Below are 21543 nucleotides of genomic sequence, written 5' to 3'. Positions count from 1 at the left end.
TAGCCTGGCTTGAGTTTGATGCCAGTCAACTGAGGCCAGGAGTGGGATCATGTGGGAACAAGGTAGTTGCCATTGGAACCACACGGAGTAGGGGAAAGCCATTTCCAAAAGTAGTGGGGATGGGTACAGCTTTGAAAACAGAGGGGTTGGACTCCTTTGCTCCCACTTTCTAACAATTACAGTCATTTAGCTTCAGGTACTTTCTGGATGCTCTCAGGAAAAGAGCAGAAAGAAGGATGGATAAAAAGTCTGTGGGCACTTTCAATATTTAGACCAGGTTTTGGAAGGGCTTGGCACTAGTTCTTGGAAATTGTTGCATGATTTGATTACTTTTCTGGGCATCAGGACTCAGCCCATTTCCCCCTCTGGTGCTGAGAAATGGAGGCCAAAGGAGTGAAGGAAGTTCAGTTATTCTAGACGTATTAATTGAGCCCCTAATCTATGCTAGATACTGGGGTGTGGGGGGAGACAAGAGAGAGAGATCCCAAGGGGTTCCGGCCTCTCAGGGACTCAGGTCACTAATGAAGGTGGCTGGGCTTGTCGACGTGCTGGGCCAACAGCCACCGGCGAGGCAAGGCGAGGGTCAGTCAGGGCTGGTGCCAGGAAGAGGGCCGGTTCTTTGGCTCCCTGGTCTCCTGCGGTCCAGCTCAAGCTGGCCAGCGGTTGACCTGGCTCCCCCTGGCCCCGGCCAGGCCTCGTGGACCCCTCATATGCAAAACGGGACATGAGCAGGGGAGGAAGGCCAGCCGGGAGCCGGGTCCTGGGAGTTCCACGAAGGGACCTGTCCTGGTCTCCATGTTCACGCTGCGCCTTCCTTCCGAGGCTCCCCGGGCCTCGCCCGACAAGGCGCTGCTGCAGACACCAGGCCCGCCGAGGGAGCAGGGAGCGCACTGGGAGCCAACTCTGGGGCGGGCGCCTAGCGCCCGGCGCCCCCGCAGAGTCTCCGAGCCGCGCTGCCCGGGCCGGGCCGGGGGAGTGGGGGAGGGACAGCAGCAGGTGACGACGGCCTGGCCACCGGCTATAAATAGGGGCTCGCGTCAGCCGCGGGCGGGAGCAGCGGCGGCGGGCAGGGGCCCGGAGGCCGGGGCCTGGAGGACTGGCGAGGCAGGGGCGGGTGAGGGCCGGCGGTCGGTGACGGCGGCGCCATGGGGTCGCGGAGGGCCCCCAGCCGGGGCTGGGGCGCGGGTGGGCGGTCTGGGGCGGGGGGCGACGGTGAGGACGACGGCCCCGTGTGGATCCCCAGCCCAGCCAGCCGGAGCTACCTGCTCAGCGTGCGGCCGGAGACCAGGTGAGTGGCACCGAGGGGCAGGGTGGCGTTGGGCTGGGCGAGGCCCTGGGATCAGTCCCTGTGAGGGCGGCCTGGTCCCTGTAGGCCTGGGCTGGGCCTGCGCCCTCGAGCCCTCCCAGCCCCAAGGCCCAGGGTCTGGGGACATGGTAGCTGGAATAGCCTTCATAGCCCCTTGTGACCCCTCCTGATCCACGGGCCTGAGGCCTCTGGCAGTGCGAAGCTCAAGAGAGGACAAAGGCTCCACTTTGGAGTGATTTCATGGGGTCTGAAGGCTTTCTTTATCTCCCCCGCCCCTACCCTGCTATTCCCTGGCTTGGGATTCCACAGTTAGAGATAAGGAAAGTCAGAGTGGCTGAAATTCCTCCCTGGCAGGTAGGGAGCGGGAGAGAACTGGTGGGGACAGGGAGAGGGTGCTGGGGGGCTGCCCAGAGTAGGGGCTACTTAGCTCAGGGTGGGGAGGTTCCCCAGAAAGAAATAAAGCTTCGTAAATAAGGTTCCTCTACTGGGCCCAGAACTTGGGTCCTCCCCAGGACCTGAGTTGGGGCTGGTGAGATAGGGGGTGGGATGACATACTGTCTGGGGATGTCGGGAATTAAGGACTTGCAGCTCTGAGGGAGCGAAGTGCCCTGTCCAGTTTGGGGAAGGGAAATGCCAAGGGAGGTGTGGAACTAATGAGCTCTTCACTGGTCTTCCAAGAGTTTAAGAGGTATGGAAGCTTTGGTTTAGCAGCTAGGCCACCCACAGATATAAAGACACAAAGACAATAGACACGCATCCAGGCAATCAAAGGCACACAGACGCACATGGACACGCGCATTGCCATGGAGACAGACACTTCCTGCCCTCTGTGGGCAGCTCAGTTTCCCTCCACTTCTGGAGTCTATTTTCCAAAGGGAAATGTGTTGAGATAGTGGTTGTTTCATAGCCTGAGAACTTGGCTTGTGTATTATACAGAAAACAGTCATTCCTCCAAGAGGCTGTCCAGAGACCTCTTGTTCTCCATTCTTAAAACAGCATAAAAACAGGCATCAAGGACATTCAGGAAAAGTCCTGGGCACTTCCTCGTGAATTGGCTGAGTCCTATTGACCTTGGAGTTGGGAAAGTTCAAATGTAACCGGAACCAGTTTCTGCATAAAACTCGTCAAATGGTGTCATATGTCTGGGGCAGGGCTGAGGACTGATGTTAGTGACTGAGTCAGACTCAACAAGGCCCCTGGCTGCCAGCAAAGAATACCCCTTTTTCCTACTCCTGGCTCTACAGATAAACCGGAATGAAATTTGGACATTAATTCCAGCCCTTAGAGAAGCTGACTCCCTTGTGGGAGCCTCACACTTGTCACAGTGATTTGTCTGGGCTTTGCCTCCTGTGTTTGGCCTTTGTCAATACCAGTGGAACAAACAGAAGAGGCAGAACCAGGGTCCTTCTTGGAGACAGCAGCAATGAAGGAAGGGAGGAAATAGTACCTTGAAAACCAGGCAGAATGGGGAGGGCAGGGGATCTGGGATTTTAGGAAAAGGACTGGAGAGTGGACACAGTGCTGCTGCCTGACTGTGCAGTTGTATGATAGATAAATGTTAATTGCACACCTCATGAGCACAAAGCTTGTGCCAGCCTGAGAGCTAGAGGTGGGATAGAAGTGGCTGGCTTAAGTCCCTTTGGACCTAAATGGGAATGTTCTTAAAAGGAGTCTCTTTCATCAAGTATCTGGAGGGGGCAAGACAGGAGGAGTGGGAGAGAGCTTTGGACTTTGGGCTGTGTTTTGCCCCTGCAGAGTTTTTTACTGCTCCTGCCAGCTAGCCACAGACCCCCAGAGGTTCTGAGAGACAAGGACAGCCAGATTTATCAGGCTTCTGGAAAAGCCTCCGGCCAAAGTGGGGAGAATGTGACTGTGGCTGCAGTGGGGAGTGGAGGGGGCGGGGCAATTCCTGCTTCTCTAGCAAGGCCTGACCTGTGTTGGAGGGAGCCATCGTACTGTCTGCTGTCCCTCAGAACAGCCTCACTGCCTGTGGGGGTGGGGAGAGCTCCCTAGAGACAGGGAGAAAGACAGTCCCTGGAGAATTTTGCCAACTATATTGACTCCAGCCTAGCTGAGCCCTGACTATGCCAGAGTCCTGAGTCCTTGACTGAGAGGCAAGTTCTGTCCCCACTCTCTTGGCTCCAACATGTGGATCTGCCTTCACACAGATGTGTCATGGAGCTCTCCAGGCATCATTCTCATGGGCCCTTGTGAGGAGGGGCTGTCCCTGGGAGCTGATGGACAGCTGAGCTGATGGACACCAGAGGCCTTGGTGGAGGGCCCAGAACCTATCTCCCCATGCACCTTTCTCTGCCCCACAGCTCTGAAAGGGTTCTAGTCCATGTCGGTGCAAGAATATTTCCAATGCCCACTGGGGTCAGAGGTCCAACAAGCAGATAGTTCCACCAAACTGTAGGCCCAGCCCCTAGGTCACCTGGCATCTGGGACCTCACCCCCATAGGACAGTGAGATGTGGGTAGGCTAGAGAAGTTAAGGGGCCACAACAGTTGAGTAGAAGCAGTTATGATTAATTAGCTTTTATGGGATATTCAGAAGTTCCAGAAGCCCCTGCCCCCTGGATTCTTGGAGGCCCTGGTCCAGGTGGACTCAGAGAAGTCACAGAACCTGTAGCTCTGCTGTTCAGCATGGGTCAGCCAGGCTGTCTAGGGCTTTTAGGGAACCTGAGGTATCAGGCCAGGACTGTCCAAAGGCCTTTTATGTCCCGGAGTAGATGAAAGCCGGGAGGGATGGAGTCTCCCAGCTTCTGTGGTCAGTTCTGGTTTTCCGTAGCCTACTTCACTCTTTTAGTGTTTGGTGTTTTTTTTTTTTTTTTTTTGAGATGGAGTCTTGCTCTGTCACCCAGGCTGGAGTGCAGTGGCGTGATCTCTGTTCACTGCAACCTCCGCCTCCCAGGTTCAAGCAATCCTCCTGCCTCAACCTCCTGAGTAGTCTGGGATTACAGATGCCTGCCACCGCACCCGGCTAATTTTTGTATTTTTAGTAGAGACGGGATTTCACCCTGTTGGCCAGGCTGTTCTTGAACTCCTGACCTCAGGTCATCTGCCTGCCTCGGCCTCCCAAAGTGCTGGGATTACAGACGAGAGCCACCACACCCAGCCAAGTTTAGTTTTTAATTATTTATTTTTTATAAAGATGGGATCTTGCTATATCGCCAAGGTTGATCTTGAACTCCTGTGCTCCAGCGATCCTCTTACCTCAGCCCCACAAGTGTTGGGATTACAGGCATGAGCCACTGTGCTCAGTCCCAGCTTCACTCCTTTATGAGGAGACGTTTCCTTTCTGGGCCCTGATTTCCAACCCCACCCCCCAACTTTTTTCTTTTTTCCTATTCTGCTTATGTATGAATTCCCATTTTGTGAGATGAAGGTGGCATAAAGAACTCTTTAAAGTTTTTCTGCCCCAACATTTGATGCCTCTCATTCGGCTCCCCCTCAGAGGCAGTAAATGGGGAGCTCCCCTGCCTGGGTGACAGCCCTGAGCCTAGCTGTGGTCCAGCCAGCAGGGCACAGGCAGGTCTTCCACCTTCTGAAGACCAGGTGCCTCCATTAGCCCAGGGTTTCTCCTGACCTGACTAATGATGTAAGGGCGAGGCCTAGAGAGGGCAGGATGGTTGGTCCAGGAGCAGCAGAGCTGGGGGAGGGGTCCTCTGTCCCAGCTCATTTCTTGACCCACGTGTAGGTGGAACTTGTCATTTTCCTTTCTGAATTAGAAAGCTAACTCTCCCCCTCTCCTTCCCAGGGAAGAAGTCCAGACCCAAAGAAGAAGAAATCTCCCAATCCTAAAGGAGAGGGACAAAGGAAATTTATGGTTAGGAAAGGATGGAGTTGGCCAGTGCCTTGGAACCATGGGAGGTTCTGCCCAGGCGGCCTCCAGAGGATTTTTAAAGTTCTGAGCAGAGGCAGCTGCACTCTAGCACACTCCTTTCCATCTTTTCTGGAGCAGCAGCTCCCTCTGGGGGGCAGCACCCTTCCTGCTTGAAAAATGCCTTTCTCTCCCCTGCCCTCTCTCCCCAGGCCCCCCACTCTACTTTCCTCCTCTTTCTTTTTCTTCCTCTCTCTCTCTCTTTTTTTTTTTTTTTTCTCTCTCTCTCTCCCTTCTATAGAACAGCAGTTAAATACCCATTGTCTGTGCAGCACTGTGCTAGGAGCCACAGAAACTACAAGAACTAGATTTGAAGGCTGGATGGGCAGGATTTAATTGAGCAGTAGGAGGGAAGAAGGACTTTCCAAACAGGGAGGACAAAAGGGAAGGCTCAGGGGTCAGGAAGGACTTTTCATGCCAATAAGGGACAGGCCTGGCTATGGTGGCACCAGAGCATTGGGAAGTAGAGGGAACCTGGTTGTCGTGGGAGTGTGAGTAGATCAGGGAGGCCCCCACCCACCCAGTCAAGAAGTGGAGACTCAGTGTCCTCTACACTGGGGGACTGCAGCATTTTGTTAGAGAAGTGGGTTATATGAGGGGTTAAGGAGAAGGGGTTGAGGTGGTCATCAGTGTGGAGCCGTGAGGGTCTAGATTGTAGTGCAACAACAAGAGTAGAGAGAAGGGGAGAAAGAAGGGACAAGAATTGTGGACGGACTGGATTTGGGGTTGGGGAAGAAGAAGTAATCCAAGATGGCAGGTTTTGAGCTTAGGAGTTTGGGAGAATGCTGGAGGTATCTACCAACCCAGGAGCCCGGGGTTAGGGGTGAAGCCAGGTTTTAGGGAAAAGGATGGGTTTGGTTTTGTGGTTATAAAGAGATGGGATCCTCATAGAGACACAGACCGTGAGCACCACTGAACAGGCTGGGCTGCTGATAAGGAAGGGAGAGCTCTTCTCATGATAGGGACAGCTGAAGGGAGTGTGGATGGGTGAGCCCTGACATCTCTCAAGGAGCTGGGATCCAGGGCCCCACTGGAGATTTTTGTATCAGGAATGGAGGAGGGAGAGGGAATAGTTGGCTCATAGTAAGTGGGCTAGAACTCCAGTAAGGGGTGGTCCTATGTGGGTCCTCATCCTAGTGCCCTAAGCAGTGGCCTTTCCTGGCTGCCCCAGGCAGGAAGGATGATCAGGGCCTCAGGCAGAATGGGCCTTGTGTGGACCATGAAGCTGGGTGCCTCCCAGCTCCTGCTGAATTAACTGCTTTGTTTTTCTCTTTTTCACTCTCCCAGCTGGTTTGCCTTGCGTGGCCTCTTTAACCATACTTTAACATATTAATGATGGGTGTTCTCCAAGCCACCTGTCTCTCTCTCCTAGCCTCTCAGGGGATTTCCAGGAACGGGGCTCTTTTCTCCCAAAGGCCAAGAATTGAAGCAGGAGCTTGCCCCCAGGCTGGTATGCTGTGGGGTGGGGAAACATGCCAGGCAGCTGTAAGCCTCCCTCTCTGGGGCAGTGACCCAAATGCCTGGGACACACCTTTCTCAAAGCACAGCCACAAGGGGCCTCCTTTCTGCCTAACCATTTTCCTGGACTTTGCTGCATTTAATGAGCTCTTGGTTTCAGATACATTGGTGTCCGGTGGTCAGGCCACTTGCTAAATGGAGCAGGCCAACTAAGACAGCTGGTCCCTTTTAATAGAAAGGCTTCTGGGCCGCAGAAGGTGGCCGATTAATAGTTTGCGACTGTTGATTTCGCCTACTTCCTTCTCCTTGCTTTTTTGGCCTAATGATTCCATTTGCTGTTTTTGCTTAGCTTATCAAGCAACCGGTTGTCTCACCCCAGCTCTGGAAGGTAAATGCATATTGCACTACATTTCTCTGACTGCTTTTTTCTTGGGTCTGGGCATTGAGGGGCCACTGAGTGACTGCTCGTGCACTAACCAGGCTGCATGGGGTGAGGGGAGAGCTGGAGGGCGGGTGGGGAGAGTGCAAGAAGGTACTCAGGTGAACATGGCTCTCACAGGGGGCCAGAGTTGATGCTTGCATGGGCCATTTGAGATGGGCACAGGATATCAGGAATAGAAATATGGGCAGGGGTCTCTGAGATGCCTGCAATGACATCTCTGTGTCCCTAGGAGACATGATGGGAACAGAACAGGGAGCCACCAGTCATGTCACATGACCTACCTCTTCCCCATCCCAGGTTTTTTATTTCTTTTTTTTTTTTTTTTTTTTGGAGACAGAATCTCGCTCTGTCGCCCAGGCTGGGGTGCAGTGGCCAGATCTCAGCTCACTGCAAGCTCCGCCTCCCGGGTTTAGGCCATTCTCCTGCCTCAGCCTCCCGAGTAGCTGGGACTACAGGCGCCCGCCACCTCGCCCGGCTAGTTTTTTGTATTTTTTAGTAGAGACAGGGTTTCACCGTGTTAGCCAGGATGGTCTCGATCTCCTGACCTCGTGATCCACCCGTCTCGGCCTCCCAAAGTGCTGGGATTACAGGCTTGAGCCACCGCGCCCGGCCAGGTTTTTTATTTCTTAGAGACAGGGTCTTGCTCTGTCATGTTGCCCAGGCTGGAATGCAATGGCTCCCTGCAGCCTTGAACTCCTGGCCTCAAGGGATCCTCCTGCCTCAGCCTTCTGAGTAGCAGGGACTACAGGAATGCACCATGATGCCTGGCTAATTTTTAAAAATTTTCTTGTAGAGACAGGGTCTCACTGTATTCCCTGGTCTTGAACTTCTGGCTCCAAGGGATCCTCCTGCCTTGGCTTCCTAAAGTCCTGGGATTAGAGGCATAAGCCACTGTGCCTGGCCCCAATTCTAGGTTTTCATGTTTTTGGAACCACATATCTAGGTGTGATACCTTATTGTCTATCTTCTTCTAACCATGGCAACTGCCTTTTAAAATTTTTTTCTGCAGTCATTTAAGTTCTCCTTTTACCTCCTGTTTCTCTGAATTTTCCTTTTCTTTGGTTCCTCCCCATCCCTGAAGACTGAACTCTGTGAGATCAGAGAATACCACGTTAGTGTATTCCTGCATAACTTATTCTCTGAATCTGCTGCAGAGTCAGGGAAAGGTCTGAGCAGGCTCATGGTCCAGGTTTGCTGGTGAATGACTGTCTTCTTGCCTCCTGAACTGAAGGACAGCTCTTTACCCTTGGCTGAACTGACTGTTACAATCAAAATGGGAACATTTCCTGGCTCCTTCCCACCACTTGGGCCTCATCCCAGACTCTGATAGATTTGGGGAGAGTTAGCTACATTTTCTTCACCCAGAGAAAGATTTCAGAATAGCTAACTGGTTTCTGAATAGCTAATGTTTACAGACATGATTAGCAACTACTATGTCCATGGTCCTTGATGGGGATGAACACTGAGGAGACTTTGTTCTGTGTGGCTCATGGGTGGAACTGAGGATATCACAACTAATTCCAAGTGGAGTGTGGTAAGCGTTGAAAGGAGAGGACCTGGGCAAACCAAACCTAACCTAAGGGCAAGGTTAGGTTCCGCTGAACATCATGAAAACCAATGATTCTGGTGTTCCTTAGAGACATATGATTAGTCTGTGATATCCTTATGAAGTCATGGAGTTGGAAGGACTCGTCAGGGTTGGACAAGACCATTTCCAGATGTGTGGACTTCCTGGCTCTCCAGGGCATAGGGCGCAGCACACTCAGAGTCTATCCCACATTCGAGTGGTTTGGAGGACGGGGACAGAAAGCTTGTGGCAATGAGAAGCTGTGTGACATTCAGCAGAACATGACAGTATATAAAGTGACTCCCTGTGCCTCCAAATGTACCCCAAGCCCACTTCCCTAAAGAGAAGGCTTTCATCTAGCCATACCTTTCGGCTGTTACTTGTTTTCTAATGTAAACATTTTTGTAATACAGCTTAGGACCTAATGTGGAAAGTTTGAGAAGATATGTTTCTTTTCCATTCAAAAAGAATAATGAAATAAAATAACTACTTGTTTTTTTCTTTTTTTTTTGTTTTTCTTTTTGAGAAGGAGTCTCTCTCTATCGCCAGGCTGGAGTGCACTGGCACGATCTCGACTCACTGCAACCTCTGCCTCCCGGGTTCAAGCGATTTTCCTGCCTCAGCTTCCTGAGTAGCTGGGACTACACGCGCCTGCCACCACGCCTGGCTAATTTTTGTATTTTTAGTAGAGACGGGGTTTCACCATGTTGGCCAGGCTGGTCTCGATCTCTTGACTTCGTGATCTGCCCGCCTCAGCCTCCCAAAGTGGAGGGATTACAGGCATAAGCCACCGCGCCTGGCCCGTTTTTCAATATCTAGCATGAGCATTTGTCTCTGCAAATTTTCTTAAAGCATAGCTTCCCTGTTGTCTCACTTATCCAGTAGCCGAAATGATTTCCTTAGACTTGTCCAAGCGGCTTCATACCTAGGAGTCTCAACTGAATATTGGATCCAGGCTCAAGGTCATGGATGAGATAGTATTCAAATTATGCAGGGAGGACATAATTAGGGATGGTTTGAATTAACTACAGACTCATGGAAGTAGGATTATGTTTACCCTGGTGGTTTCTAGAAACTGTTGATTGAGATTTGATATTTCCCCAAATCAGAAATTGCTGTTAGTATGATAGCAGCAAGAAACATTTTCAGATATTAACACTTCCTGAGTGTTCAGGGAGTTGATAGCCTAGGACCTGAGGACCCTCTATTTCTGAGTGGCTTAAGAAGAAAAGGAAAAGAAGTTTATTGCACAGATGAGTTGTAGGTGACGGAAGGTTGTAGGGAGTGTTACAGAATATGTCTAACTGCGGACCTGGCTCAAATGTTCAGGTATGTGAGATTGGGATCCCCTTTATGGGTGATCTTTGTCGGGGAGGGCCCTTGTCAACTCCAGGAACGCCCAGGTATCTGCATTCCTGTGGTGAAACCATAGCGGGACCCCCATCAGTCCAGAAGTCTTACTTGATTCCAGATATTCTCTGGGGTACAACCCTTCTCTTCAAACTCAAGTCTAGAATAATATTCACAGAAAAGATACATTGAATGTGGAACCCCTCCCCACAAAGTGTGTGGGGTCCTAGATCCTGTTTGCTTCTGCTTCCACAGACTCTCTTGGCCCCTGGCAGAGAGGCCATGGACAGACAAACATTGCCCTTGGGTGACCATCCCTTCCTCTGAGGCACAGGGAAAGGCACCTTTGAATGATGTGTCTTTCTCACTACAGTTTCTCCTGCTTCTCTTCATTTTGCCCCCCTCACAGTCCTCTCTGCTGCTCACAATGGGATGTATGCCTGGGGAGGGAGGGCCGGGCATGGCTTGTGCACCACACAACCTGGCTATGTGGTGGCGCTTCACACCTAGGAACGCACTGTGTCTCTGCTGGCCCTTGAAAGGGTTTGACATGGTGGTTTGCTTCCTGGGCCCAGGAAGGAGAAGACTGTAAGCCCTGAGCATTGTTGGTGAGTTTGTACTGGACTCAGTGCTTACTGATGCCCCTGAAATCTGGGAGATGGACTGGAGAAGGGAACTAAAAGTTCTGGCTTTTGCAGGGGTGGATCTGTTTGTGGTTTGGCACTCCTGCTGGTTGGTCCTGGAGCAGCCAACCATGTTTCACTTCAGCATGTGGTATCCAGGGATGGAGCAGGGGAGCCACAGCTGGCTTTCCAAGGATGCTTCTCAGCTTCATTTGGGGTGGGTCTCTCCTTTCTGATACCCTTATGAATTAGAGTTCACCTTTGGGTCTAGACCCCTAGCATTGGCCAGCTTATTCTTTGTCCATTGTGGGTCTGCACTCACAAATGTAGGAGCGTTTTTCCTAAGCCCAAGCTCTAGGAGAGGCTCCTGTGCTCTTAGGACCTTGAGTCACTGAGGGTTGGCTGGCCTTCCCCTCTTGGCATGAATGGAGGCTCTGCTATGCTGGGGGTTCCATCTCCGAGGCTTGACCTACTTATCTGTGTGTCTCCCTCATGCACCAGTGTCCCTGGAGATGAAAGGTGCAAGGTGAAATAAGGCCCCCCCCCCCCAACAATGATGGGATGGGATGCCTCAGCTGGTAGCATGGCATGCTCAGGAGCCTGGCCCATGGTCAGTAACTTGCCTATTGTAATGGGTCTGGGTCAGGATTCCATTCAACCCCTTGATACCTGGCCCCAGCCTAGCCAAGAGGCACAGGCTGCCTTGAAGAAAGACTTGCCTGGGTGCTGGAGCTCTGGCCGCAGGAAGATGAACAGGCGTGGTGAGATGGAAGCTACCTTGGACAGGCCAGGCTGTGCTGTTTGTTGTGGGGAAGGCCAGCTCTGAATAGCTCTTTGCCTCTCCTAGGAGCACCTTCTGCTCCATCATTGCTCAGCTCACAGAGGAGACCCAGCCGCTATTTGAGACCACACTTAAGTCCCGGGCTGTGTCTGAGGACAGCGACGTCAGGTTCACCTGCATCGTCACAGGTAAGGAGTCTGTATGCTGCATGCCAGGGCCTCTGCAGAGAGCAGGGTCCAAGGAGGCTGTGAGGACAGGAATGGTGGGGTGGAAAGGCTGTGTGCACAAAACTATGTGAGGTGATATTTACTTTCTGAGCTTTCTCTCCAGTTTAACCTCCCTGTGTGGGCTGGTGCCTCTTGCTCCTCCCATTCTGGAGCCACATATATACCCTACTCTTCTTTGGAACCTGTCCTCGGTGAAGGTTCCTGACCCTCAGGCATACATCCATGACTAATGGACTAATTGCACGAAAAGAAGTACTCCAATGGAAAGAGATCTTTGAGGCCATCTCCCTGAGTATCCCCATGTTATAGTTGAGTAATTTGACGGTTGGGAGTCTCAAGCCTGAGAGGAGAATTGCATGTGGTGATTCTGACTACAGACCCTGGAGGCAGACTGCCTGGCTTAGAGTCCTGGCTCATCCCCTTTCCAATGATGTCACTGAGCAGGTTATATAACCTCTCAGCTGCCTCATCTGTAAAGTGGGGATAATGATAGGATGCACTTCATAGGGTTAATTGAGATTGAATGAGTTAATACATGCAAAGTGTTTGGAGTAGTACCTGATGTACAGTAAGTACCATATAAGTGTTAGAAACTGACTACTGTTATTTGCATTTCACTGAGCTTCATGGTGGAATTTGAAGCAACTGTTTGGCAGAATAGGAAGCAGAGTGATACTCCTTGGAAGGGGAGGATAGTGGGTGGGAGTGCTGGGAGGGTGGTTCCAGACATTGCCTCTCCCCCAGACCACCCAGTAGAGACTCCAACCTGACCAGCCTCAGGGCCTGCAGGACCCATGAATGGGTACCCACCCCTCCCAGCTGTGCAGCTATCAGATCCCAGGCCCAGGCTCCCTCTGGAGAGCCTGTTGTTTCTGTAAGTCAAGGGCATTTGTGGTTTCCAGCTGTGACATTCCCTAATTCTGGGGGACTTGTTTACCCCAGCCAGTAAACAGCTTCTCACTTGGGCAGTTCTCACCCTTACTCAACCCTCTGAGCTGCAGACTGAGAACACTCTCTGCTCCGAGGGACATAGGTATTCATCCCATATCTTTGTATGGCATATGGTGAATTTCACAAGTTGTCTGTTTCCATTGTCATTGCATTCTTACAAATCCCTATGAAGTAAGTGCTATTTTTAGTCAAATTTTACCAAGGAGGAAGCTGAAAGAGGCTGATGCATTGCCAAAGTCTGCAGCACTGGTGAGGGAGACACTGCTTTTGCTCTCCGGCATCTGATGCTGCTTCCCACCTGCATCTCTTGTGTTACTGTGGCACTTAGAGTTTCCTAGAAACACCCAGTTCTTTCACAGCTTCGTGCTTCTGCACATCTGATTTTCTCTATGTAGAAAGTCCTTAATGCTTCTTTTTAAAGAAAATTAAATTTTACTTTGTCAAATTAATATATGCACATAATTTAAGACTTCAAATTATACTAAAAGGCATACTTCAAAATACAGCAGTTCACCCCTCTCAATTTGTCTTCCCAGAAGCAACTGTTTTCAGCTTTTAGCTGTTTCTTCTGGCATGTATACATTTCCATCATGCTGAGTACTACGTGAAATTCTTCAGTTTTAGATGTTCTCTATTGTCTTCCTGTTATGGTAGATGAGGAATTAGCTCTTTTATACCATCATTTTCTCTATTTCCCTAAACTTATCTTATTCATATAATTATGTTGACAGCAATTGTGGGACTTTGGTTCTCATCTTCTTAGTTTAAAAAGGTTTAAACAAAAGACACACAGCAAAGGAGATAGAACAATTTATTGCAAAGGAAAAAGAATACTGTAAAAGTTAGGTGCAGAATAGACAGGACACCTGAGAGAGAGAAGATTCAGCTGGGGCTTCTCGTGAGGATGAGACAGCAAAGACTGGTACCTAGGGAAACTACCTTTCTGTAAGTTTTACATGATTATTCATGAGGCGGTAGGAAGAGGTGTTGCTCGTAAGCATGTTCTGGGTGGTCTTCTGGGTGCACATGCGCAGTAGCTGTACATGCTTGTTCAAACATCATGAGTATCTGGGACCACAGGCGCATGCCACCACACCCATGCTAATGAGACATGCATCTTAAATCTCCACCCAGGGGTGTGTTTTTTACTATTACAATGAGCAAAGGGTGAGTTTGAGGACAGGTAAAATCAAAATGCTCCTGCTTTCTTTCCCTACTGGAGATAGCTTTGCTTTAATGAACTTTACAATGCCCATGCTAGGGCTTAATTGTGTTGACTGTATGGTCCCGATGGTTGCTGTGTCCTGAGGACATGGTTACTTCCTTGACTCTTATTAATGATAGTTTTCTAAAACTATCCTGCTTCAGTTATATCATAATTTTTGCTTAAATCAATTTTACTGTTTACCTTATTATGCCTATGCAATATTATTTGTAACTGAACATTGTAGCATACTATGCATATTTTTTTTCTTTTGTTTTTCCTAAGGTTAGTACTTTCCATAGTTTTTCATTTGTTTCTTTTTTTGGTATCTGTTGCTAATTTTTCTTATACCTCCTAATAGCCTCTTAAGACAATATTCTGCAAGGTCAATGACATCAGTAATCTGGCAGTTACTTCCCTTGGAGATATTCCTCTTGGAGCTCTCCATTCTTCTTTTATCTGAACTGCTAGCCTTTTGGGGCCTGATACACAGCTGTTATCCTGGGTCTTCCCTTTGCTTTTCTGTGGGGTTAATTCAACTTCCTGGATCTCATGTCTTCCTTTGTTGGTTTATTTTTTTTGCTTTATTGAATACTGCCCGAGTGGTTTCATCAGGTCCTGAAGATGGTGGAGTAGCAGAGGGCATGGTGATGGCAAGGCCTGGACCTTGCTCTCCCTTGAGTCCCTCTGCTCCAATGTGCCTTCATTTCTCCCTGTATCTGGTACACAGTTGCTATCCTCTAGATTTGCTTTACCTCTCTTCTGTGATAACTTTCCTGCTTTTTGTATTCTACATTTTTTTCTTTCTTGATTTACATTCTTGTTTTGGTAGCTTTCTAGAAAGAGTACATGGGAAACAGATGTTGGATTCCTTGTGTGTGAAAATGTTTTTGTTGGTTGGTTGGTTGGTTGGTTGGTTGGTTTTTTGAGGCAAGGTTTCCTCTGTCACCCAGGCTGGAGTGCAGTGGCATGATCACAGATCACTGTAGCCTCAACCTCCCTGGCTCAGGTGATCCTCTTGCCTCAGCCTCCTGAGTAGCTGGGACCACAGGCATGTGCCACCACGCCCAGCTTATTTTGTGTGTGTGTGTATGTGTGTGTGTGTGGTAGAGACTAAGTCCTACTATGTTGCCAGGCTGGTCTCAAACTCCTGGGCTCAAGCAATCCTCCCACCTTGGCCTCCCAAAGTGCTGGGATTATAGCAGGCATGAAACAGTGTGCCCGGCCTCTTTTTTTCTACTTTACTTTTTCTTGGGAATTTGACTGGGTATAGAATTAGAAGCTGAAAATAATTTTCCTTCAGAATTTTAGACATTGTTCCATTATCTTTTTGCTTCCAATATTGCTTTTCAGAGTGAGAAGACAGTTTGATCCTAATTCCTTGCATGTGACCAGTTTTTCTCTCTGGAAGCTTGTAAGAGTGTTCTGGTATTTCATAATGATGTATTTTGATATGGGTCTCTTCACCCTGGAACATGCTTAGATGCTTTCAGTTGGAAACGGAGAGCCTTTAGTTCTGGGAAATTTGATTTTATCCTCCTGTTTTCTGTCATCTTACTTTACGAACTCCTGTTTGGATAGCTGTTCCCCTGGACATGGACTTTTATTTTCTTATCCTTTATTCCCCTTTCATCTGTTTGTCTTTTGCTCTACTTTCTGGGAGATTTCCTCAGTTTTATCTTTCAACTCTTCTACTGAATTTTAATTTCCAAGGGTTTTAATTTTTGTCATTTTCTGTAAGCATCCTGCACTTTTCATGAATGTAGTATCTTTTCTTAGCTGTCTGAGACGCTTATTAATGATAGTTTTTACTAAAAGTTTCCTTTTCCTTGCGTAGTTTTTCTTCTGTCTTGCTTTTTCTCTGTTTAATTTAATTTTGTCATCAATCTTCAATTACAGGCTTTCCTCCCATATCTAGAAATCTTTGGCTGTCAGACAGTGAGCAAGAGTAGGAGACTTACAAGCTGATCAGAGGTTCTGAGCAAGGAGGAGGGGCCTGAAAACTTGGCTGTTTACTGTAGGGTGATCTAGGTAGCTACTGTTGGGAACTGCCAAGTAAGTTTCTTTAGTTTCTTCCTCTTGGACTAGTGAGGTTTCCTAGCAAAAGGTTTTCTGGGAGTTATGCAGATCAGAGGGCTGGGTGGGCTCTCAGCATAAGACATTTATTTTATGATACATGGTTATTACATTTTTCTATTTTTCATAGAATAGTCATGCCCTCAGTTATGCTGGCTTACTCTCAGGGCAGACTTTTACATTTCCAAATAATAAACTTCACCTTTGGCTGTGGTGGGGAAGGAGCAGTCATCCAGTGAGATAGAATGGGTGAAGGGTTCCAGAGATCTATTTTCTAAGCACCTTTTAACCTTTCTTCCTTCCTCTTTCTCCCAGTTCCAGAGGTACCAATTTGCCAATTCTTAGGCCCTTTGGGGATTTTCTGGTGTCAAAAGGATAGTTCTCAGTTTTCTCCACTGCTAGCTTAGGGTTGAGCTGTCTTGAGTCTGCTAAGTCAGTTTCCACTTGTCCATCTGCTTTCTAAGTTTCAAAATTTTGTTGCTCCTATTAGTCTCCTTGCCTGTTCACTTCATCTTCGTTGATTAAAAAGTCTTTTCAGGGCAGTTTAGTGAGCTTGAGGAAGGGTGTGAAGATAGATGGCATGTTCATTCTGCCTTTTTACCTAGAAGCCTACTCGTTTTCTGCCTGGCAAAAGCCTTCTCACCTTTCAAGGGGCTTGCCCTCTGGGAGGTCATCTCCGGTGTTTCCAGGAGAGCTCTTGCTCCATCCTCCACCACATAGTTTTTTTGTTTACACATCTCTCTCCCCAACAAGATCATGACATCTACAAGGACAGGGCACACACCTGACACATCATGCCTCTCCAGAGCTGGCACAAAGATGCTCAGTACATATCAGATGACCACAGTGAACCTTGACTGTGCTGATGACAAAACCAGTATCTTTTCTACTTTCCACATTGCCTGTTCATTTCAGCCACAGCTTTGATACCTGGGTAACAGCAGCTGCAGTGGGGACCTGGGACCACTTGAGAGGTGCAGGTGTCAGAGATGGCTCTCCTTCCTCTCCTTTTCCATTCTTTTCTTTGTAGCCACGGAGTTTGAGAGCAATGTGGAGATGCCAGACATGAGTCTGGCTTATAGAATCATGAGTATTTTATCAAATATTCCCAGTGTCATCATGGAAGTAAGCTGTTCCCTGTTTCAAGCCCAATCCAAAGGAGCAACCTTTTCTGCCACATCTCATGATGACCAGGCAGGGCTGCTCAGAGATTTATTTTATGATATATGGTTGTATATCATACAACCTACCTACTGTGTATATCATAGCACCTACTGTGCCAAGATCTACAACACTACCAATGAAGTCTGTAAGGTTTCTGGGGCTCTGGCTACCTCTGATATCCATACTTTAGTCCATTGTTGATCTTCTCCTCTCCTGCCCCCACTCATCCTCACATACATTCAGAATCTCAGCTTTCCTGAGTTTTGTGTAGTACATTAGGAAAGAGGTCTCTATGATCACCACAGTACACCTCAAACAAGCCTTTTCCAATTAGCAAGGAGAAAATGCAGGCTGTAGGAGAGGGGAGGGGGGAGAGGAGGGGCAACGTGGAAGGTTCTGCAAACTAAAGAGTCAGGGTTAGACACAGGAGCTCTCTAGACTGGAGAGGTGGATCTCTGGCTGAGACTGGCCTCTGTGTGAGGCTGCTGTTTTGCTCCTGGCTTGTCTCCAGAGTGACCACACGTGCACTCTTCCTTCCTCACTGCTGATAGCATTTCCTAAACAAGGCTAGGATGAGTGAGCCCACCAGGGCCCTGCCAGGCAGAGGTGATGCTTTCCTGGTGGTCAGAACTTAGTCCAGGTGAGGGAGAGTCATCTGTGCCAGCAGTGCTCCTGCTGGCTGACCTGTGATGGAAGCCCTTGGGGTCACGGAGAAGAGAGGCAAGGCCCTAGGGTTCTTCCAACTCACAGTAGGCTTATGGGAAGATAGTGGGCCTCCGCTAGCTCCTGTCTGCCCCAGGAGCCCCTCTGGTCAGAGTGCTACTGTCTTCCTTGAGGCAGCCCACTCTCTCCAGCACAGGGGCTTCCCTCCTCCACTCTCCTCAACTCTGTTGTAGATTCTATGTTGTGTGTGTGTGTGTGTGTGTGTGTTTGCATGTGGGTGCACATGTTCATATTGGGCTGGAAGGAGGAAGCATCAACAGTGGGCAGGTTGTACAAAGGGATTGAGTCTTCTAAAACAGGACCATGTTCCTGAAGAAACTTTTTTAGAGAAGTAAGTCTAAAAATGACTGTTGGGAGCAAAAACTTATATATTGGTCCCAGAAACCCCAGTGGAAAGAGTACTGGAGAAAGGAAAAGGAAACCTAGGGCTTTGCCACGTGCTGGCTGTGTGACCCTGGGTGTTAGCTTCTCTGAGCGTCATTTTCTTTTTGTGTAAAATAGGAAGTAAAATACTGGCCTGTGTTATAGAAGAGAGGGATTTGAATTCTGGCTCTCTACTTGCTAGCTAGATAACTTTGGACAAGAGCTTTAATTTCATGAGCTGGGATTTCCTTGTCCTTAAATTGGAGATTAGTAGCAGAGTGCATTCCTCATAGGATTTTTGTGAGGATTAGATGAGATAATACATGAGAAGTATTCAGCTTAGTATCTGGCACATAGTAAGTCTTCATTAATGTTAGCAATCATTTGCACAGGAGTGTTCTGAGGGTCAAATGAAATTCTATGTATTTGAAAGCTTTTTGAAAACTTTACATTTCCATTCATTATTCTTTTGAATCAGAGCTTCTGTGAACTGGGAATGGTTGGGACAAGGCTGCAAGTTTCCAAGGTGGGTTCTTGAGTCAGGTCTGCTGGCTGTGAAACAGATGTCACAGGGTGTGAAGGGGCCGAGGGAAGGCCACAGGCTCAAGTGCTGCTGTGGGCTCTCCTGGCCAGGGCTGGAAGTATGTGCACACCTGCCTGTGGACATGCACAAATGCATAGTTGGGAGTGAAGGACCCAGAGCCCTCCTGCTTTTATGCATTTTAGGATATAGTTCACATTATTCAGGGCTCAAGGCAATGTGTTCTCCCAAATAAATTTGCTTCCAAAGCTCATTGTGGTTATGAAGCCCCTAAGCTATTGGATTGGCCCCCGCTGTGTAGAGGCAGCACCAGAGGGTGGCATGGAGGCTGAGGCCCCAGCCCTGGGGCTGTGGGGTCCATTCAGCTCCTCTCTCCTTGCCCCACCCCTGCCCTCTTGCCCGAGCATCTGGCTGGACTCAGATGCCCTGGAGACTGAGGCTGTGCTGGGTGGGTCATGGGGTAGGGAGGCTCTGAGCTGGGCCCTTGTAGGGATGAGATCATCTCACAGGATGGTGAGGACACCTGTGCTGGCTCTGGCCACACACACAGTGATGTAACCAGGGGGTTTAGCTCACAGTGGAAACATGGGGCTCGCTTTACAGCCAGGGCTGCCCAGAGTTTGTTCCTGGCCGACGCTGCTGCAGCCTCGCCACCCCTGCTCCCTGCTCCTGTACGCAGTTCCCCAGCATGCCCTTTGCTTGTCACCCTCCCCGTCTCCTGTTGGGGTTCCCTTGTCAGGCATGCCCTTCCCATCCACCTTGTGTGTTCACCCTACTCACTCATTTACTTATCGTCCCACAGATTTCTTTTAAGTAATTACCACACCAGTGTCAGGCACTGTCTTAGGTGGTGGGGATATAGCAGTGAACAAGATACAGTTTCTACCCACATGGGACCTAAGTCTAGCAGGAGAGATAGGCAAGGAAGTAGTCAATGACAGTATTGTGATTAGTGCTGTGAAGGGGAAGTACAGGTGACGTGAGAGCTGAGGGGAAGCAGGAGATCGGAGGGACGGAACCCATCTTTCCTGAAATCCTGCCCACCTTCCAAGTTGAGTTCAGGTGCCACTCACTACAAAAGCTTTTCCTGAGTCTCTAGCCAGAGGTGATTGCTCCCTTCTCTGCAGCCCTAAGCACTTAGTGCATTGCTTCATTTATTCATCTATAAATATTTAATGAGTGTTGATTCCATACCAGGGACTATTCTAGGAACTGGGGACACAGCAGTGAATAACACAGATAAGTCCCTGCTGTCATGGAGCTGATGTTTGTCATGGAAAGGATGGACGTAAACCAACACACTCCTAAGTGTATAATATGTCAGGTAGCAATGTGTTCTATGAAGAAAAATAAACATAGTAAGAGGAATAGCAAGTGCCTGGGAGACAGTGTTGCTGCTTTACACAGGGTGGTAGGGAAGGCCTCTCTAGAGAAGTAACAGAGCCCTGCAGGAGTCAAGGCATGGTGCTCCTATGGTGTGTGAGGCAAGCCAGCAGGACCACATGAGTGGGTACAGCAAGCTGGGGGAAAGTGGAGGGAGGTGGGGCCAGCATGGTCACAGGGCCCAGATCATGAGGGCTGCGTGAAATGGAGCTAATTGGGGTGTTTTGAGCAAAGGGGCACCATGATCTAACATTATTTAAAAGGATCACTCTGTCTTTTCTGCTGAGAATGGGCTGAAGAGAGCCAAGCAGCGAGATCAGTGAGGAGGTTATTGTAGGAATTGAGGTGTGAGGTGACGGGAATGTGAACCAAGCTGTTGGTGCGGAATGGCAAGGAATGATCAGATTCTAGATATATATTCTAAGGGAGGGCCAGCAAGATTGCTTGATGGAGTAGAGGTGAGACAAGGAAAGGAATACAGGATTGCCTCCAGGTCTTGGCCTGAACCAGATATAGGGATGAAGTTGTTATTTACTAAGATTTGTGGGAACTGGCTTGGAGCGCAGACTAAGGAGCTTGGATGGGACATGGTAAGCTTGATACCTCTTAGACCTTCAAGTGGAAATGCCAGGTATGCAGTCAGAAATAATGACTGGGGTAGAAGACTGGGCTGGAGATAGAAATTTGGGAGTCCATAAGCATACATATATTTGAAAGCCACAGGACAGAATTAGGACCTTCTGGGTTGTGAGTAGGGATAGAGTATGGAAAATGGTTCTGGGGCCTGAGCTCTGGGGCAGGTCTAGGTGGGAGGGGAGGACTGATGAAGAGCTCAGGAAAAGCAGCCAGTGAAGTAGGAGGAGTAGTTAGAAAGAGCGATGTCCTAAAAGCAAGTGAAGCAAAGGTTTCAGGAAGTGGGTTTGGTACTGCTGATGGATTAGGCAGATGGGCATAGGAATTGGATTTGGCAATGTACAAGTTATGGGTGACTTTGACAAGAGCAATTCTGGTGCAAGAGAGGCTATAAAAGTCTGACTGGAGTAAGGAAAATGAAGACAGTGAGTACAGGCAGCCCTTTCAAAGAATTTTTCTGTAAAGCAGAGAGCAGAGAAATAAGAGCAGGGGTTGGAGGAGGCTGTGGGGTCAAAGGAAGTTCTTTTTAAAGACACAGTAGAGCAGGCTTGTACGCTGATGGGAAAGATGTAACAGAGAGGAAAAATTTGATGATGCAGAAGCGAGCTGGAATAATTGCTGGAGAAATGTCCTTGATTAGGCACGAGCAGGTAGGATCCAGTGAGGGGAAGCTTTACTTAGGAGCATGGTGTATCTGTAGGCAGTAGGAAAGGCAGAGCACCTGTGCAGATGCTAGGTGCATTGCTGCCTTGTGCGGGTGCATGCCATGTCTCACCTTTTCTTTTTTTTCTTTTTTTTTTTTTTGAGACTGAGTCTTGTTCTGTTGCCCAGGCTGGAGTGCAGTGGTGTGATCTCGGCTCACTGCAAGC

General features: G+C 49.0%; 1 protein-coding gene across 1 annotated transcript in view; it reads left to right on the top strand.

Annotated features, from left to right (window-relative positions):
* Positions 1 to 521: 521 nt before the first annotated feature.
* Positions 522 to 21543, top strand: part of ALPK3 (alpha kinase 3) — a 60502-nt gene continuing 39480 nt past the window's right edge. The window contains 8 exon segments of the mRNA XM_025392047.1: positions 522 to 674; positions 676 to 797; positions 799 to 880; positions 882 to 935; positions 937 to 1114; positions 1117 to 1288; positions 6996 to 7034; positions 11476 to 11597. Coding sequence (XP_025247832.1) covers positions 522 to 674; positions 676 to 797; positions 799 to 880; positions 882 to 935; positions 937 to 1114; positions 1117 to 1288; positions 6996 to 7034; positions 11476 to 11597 — 922 coding nt within the window.

The sequence above is a fragment of the Theropithecus gelada genome, chromosome 7b, assembly GCF_003255815.1.
Source record: "Theropithecus gelada isolate Dixy chromosome 7b, Tgel_1.0, whole genome shotgun sequence".
Lineage (NCBI taxonomy): Eukaryota > Metazoa > Chordata > Mammalia > Primates > Cercopithecidae > Theropithecus > Theropithecus gelada.
Note: the sequence above shows the minus strand (reverse complement) of the source record. Positions and strands in the feature narration are given on the sequence as shown.